At 37.0% G+C, this 20,037-nt stretch overlaps 2 protein-coding genes across 4 annotated transcripts in view; one reads left to right on the forward strand and one right to left on the reverse strand.

The window, feature by feature from the left end:
• The window catches only part of LOC115758199 (RNA polymerase II degradation factor 1), a 56,692-nt gene that overhangs the window by 35,877 nt on the left and 778 nt on the right, over positions 1-20,037 (reverse strand). For 2 of the 3 annotated variants that reach the window (XM_030698744.1, XM_030698746.1), the window contains exon 2: positions 547-746. The gene's annotated coding sequence lies outside the window, so the exon portion shown is untranslated. Of the gene's footprint in view, positions 1-546; positions 788-20,037 lie in introns of those variants that run through there. The other variant, XM_030698745.1, reaches the window with a different exon arrangement.
• Positions 783-7,042, forward strand: LOC115758200 (sodium-dependent nutrient amino acid transporter 1). Its single transcript, XM_030698748.1, has 6 exons — positions 783-1,017; positions 4,145-4,623; positions 4,686-4,914; positions 4,974-5,348; positions 5,815-6,458; positions 6,515-7,042. Exons 2-6 carry the CDS (start codon positions 4,179-4,181, stop codon positions 6,766-6,768), a joined length of 1,947 nt encoding a protein of 648 aa, XP_030554608.1. The 5' UTR covers positions 783-1,017; positions 4,145-4,178; the 3' UTR covers positions 6,769-7,042.

A 20,037-nucleotide genomic window follows, 5' to 3' on the forward strand; every position in this document is an offset into this window, starting at 1 on the left:
TTCTAAAGACACCCAGAATCGGAGTCTGAATACGGAAGAGATTGCATAGGTATGTTTCTATCGATCTCTCAGATAGGGTAATATATCAATCTATTAATGTGTATGTTATTATGTTATACTTAACTGTAGAATAATTTGCATTTGTATTTATTCACACAATTTTAATAAAAGTTGTTCCCTTAATAACAGTAAAGTTAATCACAAAACAAACAAATTTTAGCAAATTTTATACTTAAGTTATTCTTTTCATTAGATAAATATTAAAAAAAGAAACTAATTTTAAAAAAAAATAATATAAAGATGATGTTCTCAATACAAGTAAAAACATATAAATAAATACAAGCGCAAATAAAATAGTTAATATAAAATAATTTATATCATATCATTTAATGAAAACTCAATCAAAAATTACCTAATGATTCACTTATACAAAGTATCATTAATTACTTTAGCATGCGCCCCGAGCACATCTTCGGCATTACTCAATGGAAATATTTTTTTTTACACATTTGTGTTTTCAGTACAGGTATTTTGCGCCTTACTTACCTTAGGTCAAGTTGTGAGCAATTTTTACCGTTAAGCGCTGCTGTTGTCGCTGCCAGCGTCGCCGTCGGCGTCGTCTGCTGCTGTAGACGCTGTGGCTGACGAGTCACAAGGCCCAACACTCCGCTCAGTGATCGCTTGGCGTTTGTTGTGTTCAGTTCGTTTGTAAATCCGGTAAAAAAGCAATCAAGTATTTTTTAAATCTGCAAAGAGATCCCAAAAAATAAAAGCAAATATATAAATCAAATTCGTGTACTTAATTATAATAAATTATGCATACGGGCTCATTTAATTTTAATAATTGAGCAGCTGGAAATGTTTGAGGGACAGACGCGAGCAAAAAACATGATAAATTGCTTGGCATATGATTAAGGCCAGTTATAGAGCTGCGGTTTAAGCCCAAATTGGCAACGAGCAAGTGACGTGTTTAACGTGACGCTAACTGACAGCCAAATCTGGCTTATTAAAAACAAAGTAAATACATACAAATTTTTACACAATGTTTTATAAATATTTGCAGAGTGAGCTAGCGAAATTGGGCGCCACTAACGACAGTTGGTTTTGCGAATAGTTGCTTGGGGTCTAATCAAAAAGCAAACAAATATAGGAAACACAATTGCAGTCGCGTGCAAACAAAATAAATAAAAAGCAAAAATAAATAAAACAAAAACAAAAACAGATAAACAAAACAGTTAACTGTGTTCCAAACGTTGCCAACTGTTAAAACATTTAAGAACTTGTTCTAAAACAGGCCAGAATAAACATATGTATTTTTTTATGGGTCAAGGTTCGAGAATGCCGACTGTCTGGCTTTTATGAAACCTCAAATTATTTGCAGAACAATGTCTATTAAATTCTTCTTCATTTTTTTTTATATGAGCCACGCCGCTGAGCAATAATAAACGTTGTCTCGCATTGTCTGGGTTAACTAAAAGTTTATTGTACTGTTTACTTTTATTTCCCTATACTCATTTAGAAATCAAGCCTTATCTTTTTCGGGCTTTATCTGCTGCCAAATGTGTTTAGCCTAACCCACGACAATATCAAATTCATAGCCAGTCAAACGTGTGCAAAGCTTTATCTACAGGTATAACAATGAAGCATTTCTGATGCAAGCAATAGCAAATAATTGATAACATTTATAACAAACTTTAAAAAATGTATTTAAACACACATCACATTTTAAAAAATAAGAGCTTGAAAAAAAAACAAACAAACGTGCTTCTGGTTTGTCAATTCTTCTGACACACTTAAAGGTAGATTTCGACCTGTAATTACATGTTTTACGTACCACGTAACGCTGACATTTTGCAGCGAGGGCAACGGCTTTGTGCACCTTCACTTTCCATTAACTGCGAGAACAACAATGGAGCAACTGCAACTGCAACAATAACAACAACAACAACAACAGCCAAAAGCAACAACCAAAAGCAACTTTGACGTCGGCGCAGCTGCAACGCGTCGCGCCTTGCGCATGCGCAAATGCAATGCTGAGGCAATAACAAAAACAACAATAACAATGACACAAAGGCAAATGAAAAATTCAATAATAAACAAACAAGAAAAGTATTTAGATTAAACGAAGCGCTAATACACTTACCTACGATTTCATATAAACTTCATTATATATTTATATATCTATGTATAAAACTGTTTGTCATAACTGACTGACTGACTGACTGATTGACAGACTTACAGACAGACTTAGACTGACAGAATGACTTACTGACTGACTGACTGACTGACTGTTTGACTGACTGATTGGCTGACTTACAGACTGACATACTTAAAGACTGACAGAATGACTTACTCACTGAGTGATTAACTGACTGACGGACTGATTGACGCACAATGCACAGCCCAAGAGCTAGGAACCTAAAATTTTCACTGTAGTTATCTCATGTGTTGAAGGAAAATGTGTAAAAAATACGAAAAACGTTTTTATGAAACCCTTTTTTCCACCATCTGATTTCAAAGATCCTTGTTCAAATTTATTTGAGAGGTGCTGCACACTTTTAAATAAATGCATTTTCATTTAAGATAGTACGCGGAACTTTAAATTTTTCTCGTGCAATGAAAAACTGCGATCTAAATTTTTAAGCACAAAACTTGTCATACGCAAGGTCGAGGAATATCCGCTTGTATATATCAATTTTTTATAAATATTATCTTTTTATGTCTAACCGGTTTTGAGCCGAGGTGGTTTCAGGCATGAATTCTATTTTTTGATTTTCCATAAGTCAAACACTAGACCGGAAGGCTTTGGTTCGAGCATTGGGACGACAATGTGTTTGGGAATCGTAGCCTTTATTATTTCCCAGTCAAGCCATTTGAACCACAAAGAAATTAAGAACGGTGACAGATGCAAGTTAACTTTTCTTTATTAGGCCACATTTCTTATAATAATTAACGAGCGTTGTGTCTTAAAAGAAATTCCGCGGAACTGGGAAAGGCACAAAAACAATACGTATTTTTCCACGTTTAATAGAGCTATATTAAGAAACAACAAAAATATCTTGTTTTGCGAGCAAATAATCATGTAACGACTATTGATACGCTTCTGAGAATTTGTAGTATTTTACTATGATAAAGTGGATGCCGAAATTGGTCTTATCAACAAATAAGAGTTAATTGACTTGGCGTGCGGTTTTGATTAAAAAATGATTAAAAATATAAATATATACTTGAAAACACGAATACTGCAAACGATTAAAAGGATGTTGACAAAAATTAAATTAATTTAAATTATTTATTATTTCATTACGTATATTACGATGTAACAACATTTGCACGACAAGGCCCAACAAAAATGCATATTGGGAAAAATTGTAATTCTACATTTTAGCGAATTTTTTCTTTTCGTAAGTTAATAAACAGGACTTCTAAGATCAAAGTTTTGGCTTAACATTTGCTGTCAGCCTTATTGATAAATATAGTAGCAAAATTATATTAAGATAATTCGTTAGATTAAAAAGCATGACAACTGATATAGGTGCACATTGTTAAGCGTAAAAGAACACATGAAAGTTGTAGCTGTTTTACGTTAAGAAAACAATGCTAAATGTAGTGAAACTAAAAACTTAAAATATTATATTTAAACGTATCTGAAATATGATATTCCACACCTTGCAAAACTGTGTCTAATCGTAGCCGCACTGAAATTGAATCCCAACTTCTACTGAATGACATTCATAAGATACTCGTGGATATCACTTTGAAAACAAAGTGAAATGTAAACAAAGAGCAAATCGAAGCTAGGTGAAACAGAAAAATGCAAATGCTAGACGAGTCGAGACATTGTCAAGAAACTTGTTTGAGCCCTAAAAACTGGTAACTGGCAACAAAGTGGCCAGAACTGCAATTGTATGGGTGTGCTGTAATTTTTTCTTTTGTTTTTTTTTTTTTTGTGAATGAATGCCACAAATAGTTATATAATCGACGCTTCAGTCAGTGGGTCACTGACTTTGGTGGATTTGTAACCTGTTTCTCCGCCCGCCCCGCCACGCCCGCTGTAGGCAGCGGTTTTTAATTAGTATTCAACCACAAAACTTGACCATAAGAGTTAACCTTCAGTTGCGGCGTTTTTTGATTGACTTTGCAGCTGCAACACAGTAACAACAACAACAACTAGTAAAATGGAGCAGAGCAGCAACAACAATGGCTACCTCAATCCCGCCTTTGTGGGCTCACCGAATGCCTCCACCATATCCATTCCGGGCGCCTATAAAACCCAAAGCGAGGGTGGCGCCACGCCCACGCCCAAAGAACTTTCCACTGAGAGCAAAGCGAGCGAAGCGCAGGAGCCAAACGCTAGCCCGGATGTGGAGCAGGGCAAGCAACGGGATGGCTGGAATAATGATATAGAGTTTCTTATGTCCTGCATTGCGCTCAGCGTGGGCCTGGGCAATGTTTGGCGTTTTCCCTTCATTGCGCTGGAAAATGGCGGCGGTGCATTCCTGATACCCTACCTCATTGTACTCTTATTGGTAGGCAAGCCGGTTTACTATTTGGAAATGTTGATGGGACAGTTTTCGAGTCGCGGCAGCGTCAAGGTCTATGACTTTGTGCCCATTATGAGAGGTGAGTGTGCGAGTGAGCGATTGTGCTGGTGTGTGTAATAATATCTTCCATTTGCAATACAGGCATCGGCTATGGTCAGGTGCTGGCCACGGGTATTGTGACCACATACTATGCCACCTTAATGGCGCTCACGCTGCGCTATTTTGTGGAATCATTTTATCCCACTCTACCCTGGAGCTATTGCCGCGAGGAATGGGGCTCAAGCTGTTTGGATTCGGCACCGCATCAGGAGAGCGTAGTGAACGGTAATCAGTCAACGGTGCGCACCACCTCGGCGGAGTTTTATTTTACGTAAGTAAATCGCATTTTTCGTTTTCAATCAAATCCATCATCCTTGGCAACTCCATCAGCAACATTATTCTGCGTGAAAAGGCGAGCATCGATGATGGCATTGGCTATCCCAGCTGGAGTCTGTCCTTGACTTTGGCCTTCGCTTGGCTCATTATCGCGGGCATTATGTTCCGTGGCGTTAAGAGCTCTGGCAAGGCTTCATATTTTCTCGCTCTGTTCCCCTACCTGGTCATGCTGATATTGCTGGTGCGCGCCCTGACTCTGCCGGGTGCTTCGGATGGTGTCCTTTACTTTCTGAAACCACAATGGCACAAGCTGCTGGAGCCGCAGGTGTGGTATGCAGCTGTTACCCAGGTCTTCTTCTCGCTGGCCATATGCTTTGGCAATATTATCATGTACGCCTCCTACAATCGTTTTGGCCAGAATATATACAGGTAAGTACCCTTTAGTTGGTTTCGGCTTAACGATTTTTTAACTTAACTAACATTCCATGTACCTTTAAATGTTAGACTGGCTTGGCTTAAAATAACAAAAAAAATATGACCTAAAATTTCTTTAATCCAAATTTGATTACTTATTATCTAACTAAAACTATAATCCTCACTTATCTCGCTTAAAATAAATAAAATCATTTTAAACTCATTTTCCATTTTCGTTTTCTTGCTCAATTAAATAATTCTCTAGATTTTCTCTCTCTCTCTCAATTCCTGTCTCTTACTCACTCTCTCTTTCGACTTTCTCTGTCCCTGTTTAAAAATTCATTCATTATTTAAAATGTATACTATTTTTTTAGTTATGTTTAATATTCTCTTAAGAAGGACCCAGCTTATTTCAAGTCCAAAATGGTTTACCTTGATTAATAATTTTTCAATCCAATTATGTATTTTGTGTATTTTGCAGAGATGCCAACATTGTAACCACCTTGGACACATTCACCTCGCTGCTCTCTGGCATCATAATCTTCGGCATACTGGGCAATCTGGCGTATGAGAATAACACAACGGACATATCAAGTGTAGTCAATGGCGGACCGGGGTTGGCTTTTATATCGTATCCGGATGCAATTGCAAAGTTTAAAGTGCTGCCGCAGGTATTCTCGGTGCTCTTCTTTCTCATGCTCTTTGTGCTTGGGATTGGCAGCAATGTGGGCATGGTCTCCTGCCTGACCACCGTGTTGAAGGATCAGTTTACCCAGATAAAACAGTGGCATATCGTCGTGTTTATATCAATTGTTGGATATCTGCTGGGTCTCTTGTATATAACACCCGGCGGCCAGTTTGTGCTGAACCTGTTGGACTTCTTTGGCGCCACATTTGTGGCCTTAGTTTTGGCCATCTTTGAGCTGGTGGCCATTGGCTGGGTCTATGGCGTGAAGCGCGTCTGTCGCGATGCGGAATTTATGCTGGGCATAAAGACATCCATCTACTATCGCATCTGTTGGGCTGTGATAACGCCGCTGCTGATGTTCGCCATACTGGTCTACATGCTGGCGCTGTATGAACCGCTTAAGTACAAGGACTACACCTATCAGTCTGGCGTTTATGGTAAGCTGCAACCTAATCCCAATTGTGGACTGAACTAATTTAATTTTCCAACGCAGTCTTTGGCTGGTGTCTGAGCGCCTTTGGCGTGGGCCAGCTGCTCTTTTGGGCGGTGCCTGCGGTGAGACGTCAGCCCGCCGAGCTGGGTCTGTGGCAGCGCATACGCAAAGCCTTTGAGCCGCTGCCCAACTGGGGACCCGCTGACCCCAACACGCTTAAGCGCTATCAGCTCTATGTGGAGCAGGCGAATGTAAGCGCCATGTTCCAACGCAGCGGTATCTGGCACAAAATCTATGACAATATCTTTGGCTAGCAATAAAAATCTGTAGCCTGTAATGCTGGGGGAGTTACTCGTTTTATGTGTGGCAACCCTAACTACTATACGTTATGCTATGTACAGCGCAACCCTTTTATAATAAAAATCCTGGCTTAAGTGCCAAATATAGTCGCTGCGCCAGTTGGCCTCAAGCGAACCCGTTAAAACAGTGAAATCAGCCAGAGATGGGCGCGTGAGAAATGGAGAAATGGACAACGTAGCAGAGAACCCATAAAATGTAACGAATTTATTGTAAAACTTTAGCTAAATAAATAATAAGTTTACTCTATTTTAAATTAAAAAGCTCTTCTTTTAGGGGAATTCCAAATGGGATCAATGGGAACACAAACCGACTCACTGTATAAAAGGTAGACAAGTCTTTGCGCTCTCTTTATGCTTATAATTCTCGACTAGGAAATGCGTCATCAATATCATGACGTTGTTAATATGCATTCCCTTTGCAACATATTCCCTTCTCTTTTCATGATTATATCTTATAATTCACAACTGTTTTAAAACAACTAATGAAAACTTTCTTTATAATTATTATTTAAAGGTACTCCAAAGCAACTTAAAGTTGATATCTAAAGCATTCTTTATGCTTCAGATTCCCAACAAATTCTTGATATCTGAGCGATTCATATAGGACTTCAATAGAGAACGCTTTTCTACATGAGCTGCCTGCTCATGCAGCCCTTAACAAAAAGTTTTTTCTCACCTTCAAATCTTTTCAACTCTCGTGACTTTCGTGTTTGCTCACGCGCTCAGCTTCAGAGCCAAAGCAAACAGGCACAACTATAAAAGACAAGACAATTGCAGCCAGCGGCGCTTAACGCACGCATACCCCCACACACACACACATACACATACACATCCCCATATAAGCACAAACACACATGCACTGATTATGCCGTAAAGGGTAAAAAGTTCTGATTTTATGATTGAGGCAAAAAGTTGCAAGTAGAAAAGTGTCGTGTGCACACACGCATGTTTGTGTGTGTATAAGTGTGCGTGTGTGTGTGCTGTAAAACACTTCCACTTCCGTTTCCGTGTAACAGCAGGCGCAAAGTATTCAAGTAATTTGTAAGTTAAAAGACAGCACCTACCCCTCCCTTCCTCCTCCCGCCAACAGTCGACCGCCTGCTGGCAGATAAGCATAAATGGAGCTTTGTTGTTCTGTTTGTTGTTATTGTTGTTCTTGCTGACAGCGAAATGACAAACGAGGCGCCTATAAGCATGCAATATAAAAACGCACCACTCCCAAAAAAAAAACCTAAAAAATATATAAAAAAAATTTATAAATAACAAATAGCAGAGTAATAAATCACGAGACTTGCAAGTTAAAAACACACGCATCTGAGAATCTGCTTTCATTGGCCAAACATATCGGCAGCTTGACAGGCACACAGACAAACAGTACGAATAAAGGTGAATCTGGAGCAGAAGGACAAGTGTTTCTTTTTTTGTTGGTATACCCCGTAGTCATTAGTGGAAGAAGTGTGTTTTGAACTGCGATCAGCTAGCTAACATTCTCAAGCAACACAAGAGTTTAACTTATCAAATATAATTTTCTCAGTGCCTGGGATATCCAGCTGTACAGACCACGAAATTTTATACTTATCTTAATTCCAGACAGACACGCATTTGTATGATCTTACTGCTAAATTCCACACTGTAAATTACCTCAATTTCAATGTAAGATTAGCTGAAACATAACTGAACTGAAAGTAAAAAACTGAGATAATGTATTACTCTTTAAGGAAGCTCAAAAAAAAAGAAATATTGTATTTAATTACAATAACTAATTATAAAAAAAAATAAATAAAAATTCAACACAACATCCTAATTTTACAATATACGCACGTAGAAAATTGAAGTACACGTTCAGTATTCCAATATTTACCTACAGGGTATATCCTCGTACGTCCTTTTAAGCTTACACCATTCCAACATTTTTAAAATTACTTTTTTCGTCGTTTGCCTTGCATACGTTTCCCTTGGCTTTCAACTATTTGGCTGTCAAATTAATGTGGCTGTCAACCGTTGACGGCCAAGTTGAGTGTATTTGTCAGCAGCTTGTATGTTCGTCCGTCCACGTAATTGCACTGATAAAATGCGTTTAAAAGTGGATAAAACGGTGCTCACATACGCTGACATGATCACACGGCGTATGCGCCATATGTGAATTTAACGATAAATATATCACACACTATATTCACTATGCATGTGTGTGTGTGTGTGTGTTTATTGCTGGCAAAGCTGAAGTGAATGCATTTCGAGTTATTTGTCAAGCCATTGTGTCTTGTTAATGAGTTTTTAATGGGCAAATGTTGAAAACACAACTCTTTGTGCATTTTATTCAAGTGGACGCTTGAGAACGCCAACCCAACCCCCATCCCGCCATTGGCCTCTCTCGCCAGTGTGCGCTTAATTTCATTGTTATTCAGTATAAATCAAACATAATGCGATATTATGACCGCGTCCACGCCGCGTATACTTAATTAAAATATATATTAAATACCCAATCACGGAAACACACGCAACCATTATCGAATCAAAGCGAATGCAATTTGCACTCATATGAATGTTTTAATTCGTATATATTCATTGGCGATTTGGCTGCCGCCACAGAAGGTATTACCTTTAATTCAGACGGTAATCATGAATTTACGATATGTTCGTTTCATTTTAATTACCCATACGCAATTCGGGAATTTATGCTTTTGATAAATATTTGCTGCTGCTCCAGAAAAATAATTTATTAAAAATAACATTTTAGGTGGTTTTTTTGTGAAATCGATTTAAATGATGAAAATAAATACGACATTGAAATTTCAACATTCATAACACACATAAATTTTTACAAATTGAGATTAATTAAAATGGAGGTTTTTTTAATTGCGGAATTTTGATGTCTTCATTTTGAATGTCAAAAAGTTTGCATTGAGAAGGGATTGTGTTTTCTTTCTTAACTTTCCCTAGATATTAGAACACGGCATTCTCTTCTAATAGGTTTCTGGTCTTTTTCTTTAAATTCTGTAAAGGGTCTAATACTTTTTAAACAGGCTGCCAAGTGGCCGCGTCAAAATATGTGTTTATCAATCTTCAATGAGGTTCATTAGAAGTCTAAGCGCCTTGGTTAATAACTTAAAATCTTAAGCTGATCCATATGTCAATTATGCAATTCTCCCCAGAAATTACCTGAATTCTGGATTTCTATATTTTCACCCGCATTAAACAATCTGCATATATATTTGCTTACCTCAATCTACTTGTTAATTTGCTAACTTTTCTTAATAGTTTCTCCCCACCTAGCCAATTGGCAGCTGTTCAGCCCCACTGTGAGCATTTTATTTTTCATAACTCACCTAGTAAGGAAAAGAAAGAAAGAACACACAAGAGATGCCCTTAAAGGGCAGTTCTCTATCACAACTTCTTCTAACTTAATAACTTATCAAATCTAATATTATACGGTTCGTTTAAGCCTGCTGTCGAATTCCGCTTAAGACAAATAAAGGCAAGATTATGATTTACGTGATGTCTGAGCATTATTGAATCCCAGATTTATGGCCATGAAATAATAGCTTAAAATCATAGCGAGCTGTTTATGGCCTAGAAAACCAGTGTAGTGCAAGAGAGTCGGCCACAAAAACACAAAAGAACAACAGCCACATCCTGTGGCAAGCCAAATAAATCAGTCGCCAGGCATTGGCAACGGCAAGCGGCGCGTCGGCAAACAGCAAAACGGTAAATGACAGGACAGGTACGCACCGTTACCTTTCACGCACATTTCCCCAAAGTAATCAACACAGTCGCCGCAAACAAAAAGCAAGCAACACGGCCAAAACGCAGTCGTCGGATGTGCGCCATTTGGTCATGTGGTGGCTGCCAGCGGAAGGCAGCCAAAATTCAGTTGGCCAACAAAATGGGCCAACTTTAATGGGCGACCGTCGAGTGTTTGGGTGTATGTAAGCCAGTGTGTGTGTGTGTGTGTGTTTGTGTGGGGTCGCCATGCCTGCTACTTAGGCACACATTAACTTTTGGCCTTTTGAAGAGTGAAACGCTTTGTCCGCCCTGGGCCTGCGCCTGCTGCTCAATTGTTATCTTAAGACTAGACGCAGCTGCCATTACTTCACATTGTTTGTCTTCTTTTGAAGGGAAGTTTTTAAATTATTTAAATAAATTAGCGCGCATTTTTTTTTTGTGCTCTCCGAACAGATTGCAGGTGATTTAATTTGAATAGCATTTAGCTGTATGTCTTTTTTCTCGCTGCCAAAATGACAGGCGTGGGATGCATTCCTGAAGGCTAACCGAAAACACACCCAAAAAAAACGCATTGTTGTAAAAATTTACTGGCCAAGTTTATAGGCCACAACTGTGTACCCAGCCGGGCTGGCTATAGTCGTATAAAACAGCCAGACGGCTTTTAGATTACTTCAAACAATTGCCACAAAAGTGCCATAAACGTGTTCATAAGACATTTTACAATTTAATGCTAATAGCAATTGTTGAAATTTGCATTTCATTCACGCCTAGGCAATTGCTAAGAAATTGTTGAAAAAAAAAATTAATTATTAAATAATTAGTCTTAATTGCTAGGGTCTTAATTGCAAGAAAGGAATTAAGAACAAATTCAAATATTTATACTGCTTTAATTTCAACTTTAAAATACACAAAAACCTTCAACCTTTTTTTAGCGAACTAGGATCTATCTACATAAATTTATAGATTTGTGATTAATATGTTAAGATTCTTTTATATTAAAATATTTATATATTCATTTACTTTTGTATCCCATATATTTCTTCAAGGAAAATTGTTTTACAAATGCAGCAATAAATATATCATAAAAATATAATAATAAAAATATATAGATCGATGAACGAATTTTAAATTTAAAATATTTTGAGTAAATTGTAAACTAAGTTTGAAAATATAATTTCAACCAAAAATATTGAAAACATTCGAATTTCATGCAGCTTTCAATTTCGAATATGTAAAGTAAGCTATAATTGAATGTTTAATATGAAAGTTCAAGCCAGAAAACAATTTTATTTATTCGGTAACGTTTTAAGTTTTCATGCAAATGAGCAATGAAATTAAATTAATTAAATGAGATACAAAGGTTGGGCAGCGCACATTTAACACGCTTGAATGAAGCAGCCAAGTTAAGACGGGAAACAAGACCAAAATGCCAGACATAACAGACATTGCAGACATTCGGAAGACATTTCATCAAACGTTGCCTGGGCAAAGCGAAAAAAAAAAATGAAAAAAAGAAAAAGGGCAGCCACAAAAACAGATCCTGACGATTGTTATGTCAATGGGCGGATGGTCTGAGCTGTTGTCCTGGCATATGTACTACACATAGTTTTCGGGCTGGCTTGGCTGTTATTTTTTCATGGGTTTCCATATTTATGACTGTCTGTCTGTCAATGACAGACACGGACACACAGACAGACAGAGACAGACAAAGCACACTAGCGAAACCCAAGTAAACTCTGTCGATTGCCTCACTCGAGCGGGGCGGGGGCGTTTATTATTGTTGCACTCAAGTGGGCCACGTCGCACTTCAGCCATTGATTTGCCGTGTTTTATCCACATATATATGGCAAACTGTAGTATAATATTTTTATGATCTACTCACAGTGCCAATTAAAGCATACAAATTTAATATAAATATGCAAATTGAGGAATTCGCATGTTACAATTTGCCGCATTGGGAAACTTTTGTTTATTTGGGTCTGTTTACCAACTGCTGTTGATATTTTTTTCACGTTTATATTTTGCTTTTAAGCTATAAATAATTATTTTACCCGGGCGCTGCAAATGACGAGCAGAAACAAACGACAAAAATCTTGACAACTTTGCAAAAGTTTTATGATAAGTTTTCTTTTTTTGCACAAACCCTGCCGTGCCAAGAAACCAAATAGACATTAGGCCAACAGTTGAGGACATTGAGATGGAGTTGGCTAGGTGTGGTAGTTCAGTGGAAGGCGTGGTCGAAAGGGGGTTGGAAGCAAAATGAAAGGGCAAGCGCTGCAAAAGCTGACAACACAATGGTTGACTGTCATCCAGGTGCACACTGGTTCAAGTAGTTAGAAAAGTTTACAATGACAATAAATTTATGTGTGCAATGCAATTTTTTTTATGCCAATTAAAAATAGTTGCAAGCAAAGTGGGCCCAAATCGACAAGCATTGGATAAAGTTTTTGAATGGAAACTTCTAATGAGACAAGATCGTTCGTTAATTAATAACTATTCAAGTTCATATCGCCAGTTGTCAAACAAAATTTTCTTTCATTGTCTCTATTGGAATATTACTATAAATAACATACAATTAAATAATTTTTAATTTCAATTTTATATTACTTATTTTAGCACCTTTTTCAAAAGCTATTTGTGAAGTAGCTATGAATTATTTTGGAACTATTAACTAAACACAATGAACAATTATTTACCTCGGATTAAAATGATGTCCCCAATTGGGCACAATATTCGAGCCTTTTATATATAAAATATATCAATATATTTTCCATTAGTCCAAATAGAATACTCATAACCTTGACTACTTTTGAACAACATTCGAAAAGTGTGCTAAGTAATCGCAAAGCTTGCAGACTTAAGCATTACGCATATCTGCAACATATCCCAAGTGGGGCTTAGAAATTTTTTCCGGAATGTCGCTTAATATATGAAAATCGGTCATCAGTAATTCGTAACAGCCACAACAAGGAGCAGCAAACGATATAAATTCAAGAATTACCTGAATAAATACGAAATGAATAAATTTTTAAGGACTCTGCCTATCAACAAGCACTCAAGCTATTTGCTTTTAATAAGCTCAACGCCCACACTGTGCCGCGTGATGTGGCAGCTGACATGCTGTGCGTCGGCCACAAAACAGACAGGCAACCAGGAGCTGTGCGGCAGGCAGTCAGGCAGCACAGACAAAAAGCCAGCAATGGCTGAAGAAATGTCTCCGGATGTCGCGCCAATTTGGTGCCAGCTCTAGGAGAAGTAACAACAACAAAAAGGATATATATATAAATATGTAAAGCGCAGGTCGCATAGCTGAGTTTAGTTGAGGTTTATGAACTTGTTCACCACGTGTAGTTGGCTGAGAGCTGGTACTTAGCTGGTAAGCTTGAAATGTGGCTGGTTAATTATGAAAGGACAATACCAAATTATATGAACGATCGTAAACTGCTGCCGCCTGTGGCTGTCATTTCGAGCAGCTACTGTGGCTTAGCCGGCGGCGCGGCGTACCCTTTTCCTGGTTTGTAGCAAAAACAAAAAGAGTCACAAATATTTCTAGTCACAAGCTTTGAGATCTTTCAATCTAAATGGCTAAACTTTCAGTCAAGTTGTGTTAAATTTATCGTTTGTGCATCTTTCTGGCTGCGAGCGCACATAAACTTGGCCAAAATTGTTGCCACTAACTATAAAAGCCAAACTGCGCCACGCACACACACACACAGCCAAACCCACTAAGGCTCACAGCTCTCAACTATGCCTAGTTATAAACAAGCAACAAGCACTAGATTTTTGTGACTGTGTGAGTGTGTGTGTTTATGTTCTGGCAGCTGGTTTTGTCTTTGGGCATTTTGGCATAATTTCTACTACATAACGCATAAACAGGAACAACAGCAGCAGCAACAGCAGCAGCAACAGCAGCAGAGGCAGCCGCATCTAAAAGCATCATTAAACGTCTTCAGAAACTGTTGTTTCGCGTCAAAAAGTTACAACAATCAACATAAACATTCCAGCGTGCATCAAACCGGAAATGTTTAGAACATTTAACCTCAATATGCACAACATGTCGTATACGCAATGTGCCGTAGTATGAAACGTACCTTTGCTTTTCCTTTTTTTTTGAGATTTTTTCATAATTTCTTAGGCATTTCTGGTTAAAAAATACTGATTTATATCAGTTTAAATATATATCTTTTTGATGCTATTGATGCTGATCAACAATATATATATCTTATGGGGTCGGAGATGCTTCCTCTATTTTTTTTGGGTTCAGGGTATAAAAAACAATCAAATATTTCCAGTTTTAAAGCTATTGTCTTGAAACTTTACATAGGTGCGTCTTTCTTTCGACCAAAAATTAAATGTTTGTAAGAAAAACATTTTTGCTATCAATATCGCACTACTATATTATAAAGCATTATATGCGCAATGCGTTTTTGTATGTCAAAATATTCGGTTTTTTAAGTTTTAATATTCTCCCAAGTCTGCAAAAGGAAAATGTCTGCAAGAGTATTAAATTTTCGGTGTACCCCAGCTGCTTTTCACTTCTCTTTATAGCGTAAAATGAATTTTCGCATATTTTCTATTTGACATTCTTAAAAAATTTAATTTGTATTCATAAAGTAAAATTGTAAAACGCAAGCAATAGTAAATATTCAAATTAAGCCTTAAAGAAATCTGGAACCTTAAGGGTTTCGCAACGTAAATCCATGTTTTAATAAGCATACTTGTCACTGGGATATCACCTTTCTTTTTACACCACTCACGAGACAAGTCCTGTCAACTGTCAATTCAAGAGGGAATCTGTCTTAATAATAACATTTTTATAGCATAGCCGCAACTGTTTGCGCGGTTTTATTTATATACTCAAGATACACCTTTGACCTCTCGGAGCAGTCACTCTTGGGGAGCACAGCCACAACATCATTAACAACAAATACGGGGAGCACACCTTTTGCCACCAACAATGTCGTTCTACATTATCTGGGCAATTGATTGATGGCTTTGGCTGCCTGCAGAACGCATATACAAATGAAATTTCGAAATGCGAAATGAAAAGCATCTGCGTAGGTAGACGGAGCCATTTGCCAAGGAAAATCTACAAAAATCATTTGCTTAAGCTGCTCAGGCACGTCACAGCCAATAAGGACTGTTGTCTTATCAAAGGTATTATAAAGGTATATCAAGGGCTCATACTCTTAGCTGCGCAACAGATTTGTAAAGATATTATGGAATTATCCGAGCAATAGCCAAGAATCCAAAGTTAACTATTATATGAAATAAAAGTCTATACATATATTACAAATCTTAAATCAATTCAAATCTTTACAACCTAAAGTCAAATAATAATCTTTATTATATTTATATATACAATTATTTTAAATGTTTAAAATCTTTAGATAAACTCTTCAGTAAGAAGCTTAAGAATATAAGTTTAAGCCAATGGGCCTAATGGCTTTTAATGAAAATAATAAATATATAAAATAAAACTATTGAAATATTTGTGCAATTAATGAATTAATAAAAAAATGAATAAAAAATAGGAAAGCGAACTAAAATAAGCAAATAAAGAAAATTAACTTAATAAAAAATGAAAACAAAACATGTTATACTAAAAAATATTTATGCTAAATAATAAAAACTAAAATGAAAAATATAAGAAAGTCCAATTAATATATTGTTTTAATTAAGAGCTTGATCACACTGACTGATTGACTAACCGACTGACTGATTTACACTCTGACTGACGGATCGACAGACTGACTTACGCTCTGACAGACTGATTGACTGACTGACTGACTCACTGACTGATTGACTATCCGACTGACTGATTGAAAGTTTGACTTACACTCTGACAGCCTGATTGACTGGCTGACTGACTGACTCACTGACTGATTGACTGACTAGCTCACTGACTGACTGATTGACTGACTGACTGACTGTATAAAAAACAATAGAAGACATACCCATATAAATGGCAGGTCGACGGTTAAAGTTCTTCAGTAATTTAAATTAATTTTAATATATTTTCATATAATTTGCAATTATTCGTAAAAATGAAATAATTTCTTACTGTTTTATATAAAAGTTTTCCAAAAACAAGTAATCCATCAAAATGATTCTATTAAAACAAAATAATTTGAGAGCAGCATTCAGCAGACGTAGAACTCAAGCAATTCATCAAAATTTAAATTAAATGAAAACAATGTTTCTCCATTTGATTGCGAAACCTATCAGGATAACAGGGATAAAGTCTACAAATGACGCCACGCAAATGGAGTTAACCCAAAGATAGGCAAACAACGGCGATTGTGACGACAGACGGAGACGAAGCCCCAAAACCAAATACTAAGACAAAACACAAACAACCGCAAACCAACAACAATTTATTATTTTGCCATTTCTCAGCTTCACGTTCTCAAATTCCCATTCTCAGTTGCTCAAGCTAGTCAGAAAAGCCGACAGCAAGTGCCAATATGCAAGTTTGCTTTTACGAACTTAAATAAATAATGAAATTGGTTGGCAAAGTGTGCCAAGACGCTGTGCCTTCAACGGCTGCTGTGGTCAACAGTTACACACATAAGTATCCATACATATGCAGATGAAATAGGCTAGGTTACGTTGCGGCTGACAAGCAAATCTATCTAGATTTTCCCCGCCCCTCCCCAAGCAAGAGATAAGAGAGATAAGGCCGGGGTAAAGTATTAGGCTAACCGACTCGAGCATTCATCAGTCATTTGTATGCGCTGGGACTGGAAGGGGGCGGGGCTTAAGCACATCCCCAAAGGGTCAACCGAGACTCGCAAAAGCTTCAAATCTGAAATTTCTCAATCATATTTATGTGACGTGTAACGAGGGGCGGCATTGGGCAGAGTCAGGAGTTAGAGCTAGAGTTGAGTGCGTGTGGGCTTCTCCTTAGTCAGACGACTTTACCCATCTGTCGGTTAACAACATTTTCGTATCGCTTTTTTATCTTCCTGGCGATAACTTGGCGATAAGATCATACATTAACATCAACATTTTCTTACTATCTTAAATGTATCTGCCAGGCGATACAATTACAATTACAAACGGTACTTCTATACTTCTATGAAAGCATATCCCTAGGCGCAGCAAGTGGCCTGTCTTTTTCCCTTGGAAGAGACGAATGCGATAGAATCGCGATATGAAAACCGACCGTGCATGTTTTTGCCTCGTCTCCTGTCCGACACGAGTCCAACTCTCATAGGAAATGCAGCAAACGCACGCCCTCTACCATTAAAACTTAGGCCGCTTAGGCCCTACTGGCCCTGGTCGACCTTTTTATGGCGTGAACTTAATAAAATATGAAAAACCTTGCAGAACAGCAGCGGAAAAAGCAGCAGTCGAAGAGAGAGAGAGAGAGAGAGAAAAAATCATACAGCAACGCCAGGCACTTGGCAAGTTTATGGAAGAGCTTAGCAAACAAAATTATATTCAATTTCCTTTAATGGCTACCATAAAATAGCAGTCAGCAAAAGTAAAGCCAGAAAAATCCACCCAAAAAAAATAAAGAAGCAAATGAAGGCGTTGCGGCGCAAACTTGCGAGAAATTCCAGATATGCCCCGCTCAATTTCCTACTTCTTTTTTTTCGGGTAGGTAAGCAAATTGTTTGAAGTATTGTTAGTACTTCACATCGGCTTATGTTTAGATGTATGTTTATAGCCAGGGAATCGGCTTTGGGCCATAAGCTCAATTAGCCATTAGCACCGACAGGCTAATGAAAAGGCAACCCATATTAAATATATATAATTTAACATGGTGTTAAGTGCCACCCCACAAAAGATTTGCATATAGAACCAAAGCCGCTAAACTAGTTCAAAGTGCCAGTTCCAGCTGTGTGTGTAATGTGAGTAAATTAATATGCCATTTGCCTGTCAGATTTTATTGTGTGCATCAGATTATTATTAATTAAGGGCCATTGATCAACACCCAAACAGACTGGTTAGTGTTTTACCGATGCCGGAAAGCCAACATTTGTGAGCATTTGCAATTCGAACCAGTTCGCTGCGCTTAAAATCATGTTAAATGGGATGTCAATAGCGCAGTTTGTTGTATTTTATGTGCAGTTTCGATTTGAGGGACGAATAAAAAAAATATATTCATAATGCAATTGCTTTCTTATTTTTAATTATTTGTGCCTAACAAAAAGTCATTAGCTTGGGATTGATTCATTAGCTAAATATTCAAACCAGTTCAAGTCAAGAACTCCAACTATTATTCTTAAATTGGAAAAAGAAAAGTTTTGTCACAAAGATATAATTGTTATGTTGTTATATTTAAATTGGATAAATATAACGAACCAAACTGTGGATCTATTGATATAGCAAACCAGTCTCATTAGTTCAAACTGTGAATCGAACCAGCGACAATTTTACCTGGACTTGCATTAGATTTGACCTACGACATCTTAAAATGAATTTCCTATAAAAAAAAGGCACAAATAGTTAAACTACATTCCATTTACGCATATTCTGCGTCATGGTAACAAGTTTTCAAAGCCAATGCTTTTGTTATTATTTTAAGACTGTTTTGTTATTATATTAATTCTTTAGTCTCTTGTTCGGGTCTCTTTTTGGGATATTTTTAACTTAACCACAATAGCTTTTAAATAGCCCCCAATGGATTGCTCAGTTGCTGTCCTTGGTGAGTAGTTATTAAAGTGACCCAGTCATCAAACTCTAATAAAAAGCAAGGTTTCAGGCTGAAGCCCTGACTAGAAAGAAAGTCCAATGCTTTTTATTATTTTCAGCATTCACATTTGGGGCATTAAAAAATGCTATTTCCTTTTCCATGCTCTCAATCCATCGCTCGTTTTCATAAAAAGGCTGCCATTGACCTGCTAAGCCATAAAATCAATCAAAGAAAACTAATTTAATTTGAGAAACTATCTTGGGAGTAGTTTTTTTTTATTAAGTTAAATAATGCATATGATATTGATATGGTTTTTCATTATATAATTTAATATTGTAAATGATCCTTTTATAGCTTTTACAATATTCCTTTAACATATCCCAAGTATTTTCAATCTATAAAGAATAAGTCTCAAGTAACGAGTTCTAAAGCTAAATGGAAACTGAAAGCTGTAAAAGAAGGGAAAGAATGAAAGCGCATAAAATAACTTTTCGTTTATTTATATTTGAAGAACATTAGAGGGATTGCATTAATCTAATTCTTTTATCATTTTTTCTAAAATTTATTTATAAATTATTTTGTGTCTTTCAACCTGTTTTATTTTTTTCCATTTTTCTTTATGGGCTCCCGGAGCCACAAATACGCAGCTGCTTTGCTTTGTGAATTGACCAGAAAATGTTTTAAAAGTTGCGATGCACTTAAAAATATTAAGTTTCGTTTGTGTATTTTATTTTCATATTCGAGTAAAAATGCTGTACGAATTTTTGAATTTGATTTTATATTAGTAAATGTTAAATCTAATTGAAGAAAAGTTAAAGACCATTATTGCACACATTTTAATCCGAACCAAATAAAGT

The sequence above is a fragment of the Drosophila novamexicana genome, unplaced genomic scaffold (genome assembly GCF_003285875.2).
Source record: "Drosophila novamexicana strain 15010-1031.04,08,12 unplaced genomic scaffold, DnovRS2.1 tig00000137-arrow-arrow-pilon, whole genome shotgun sequence".
Lineage (NCBI taxonomy): Eukaryota > Metazoa > Arthropoda > Insecta > Diptera > Drosophilidae > Drosophila > Drosophila novamexicana.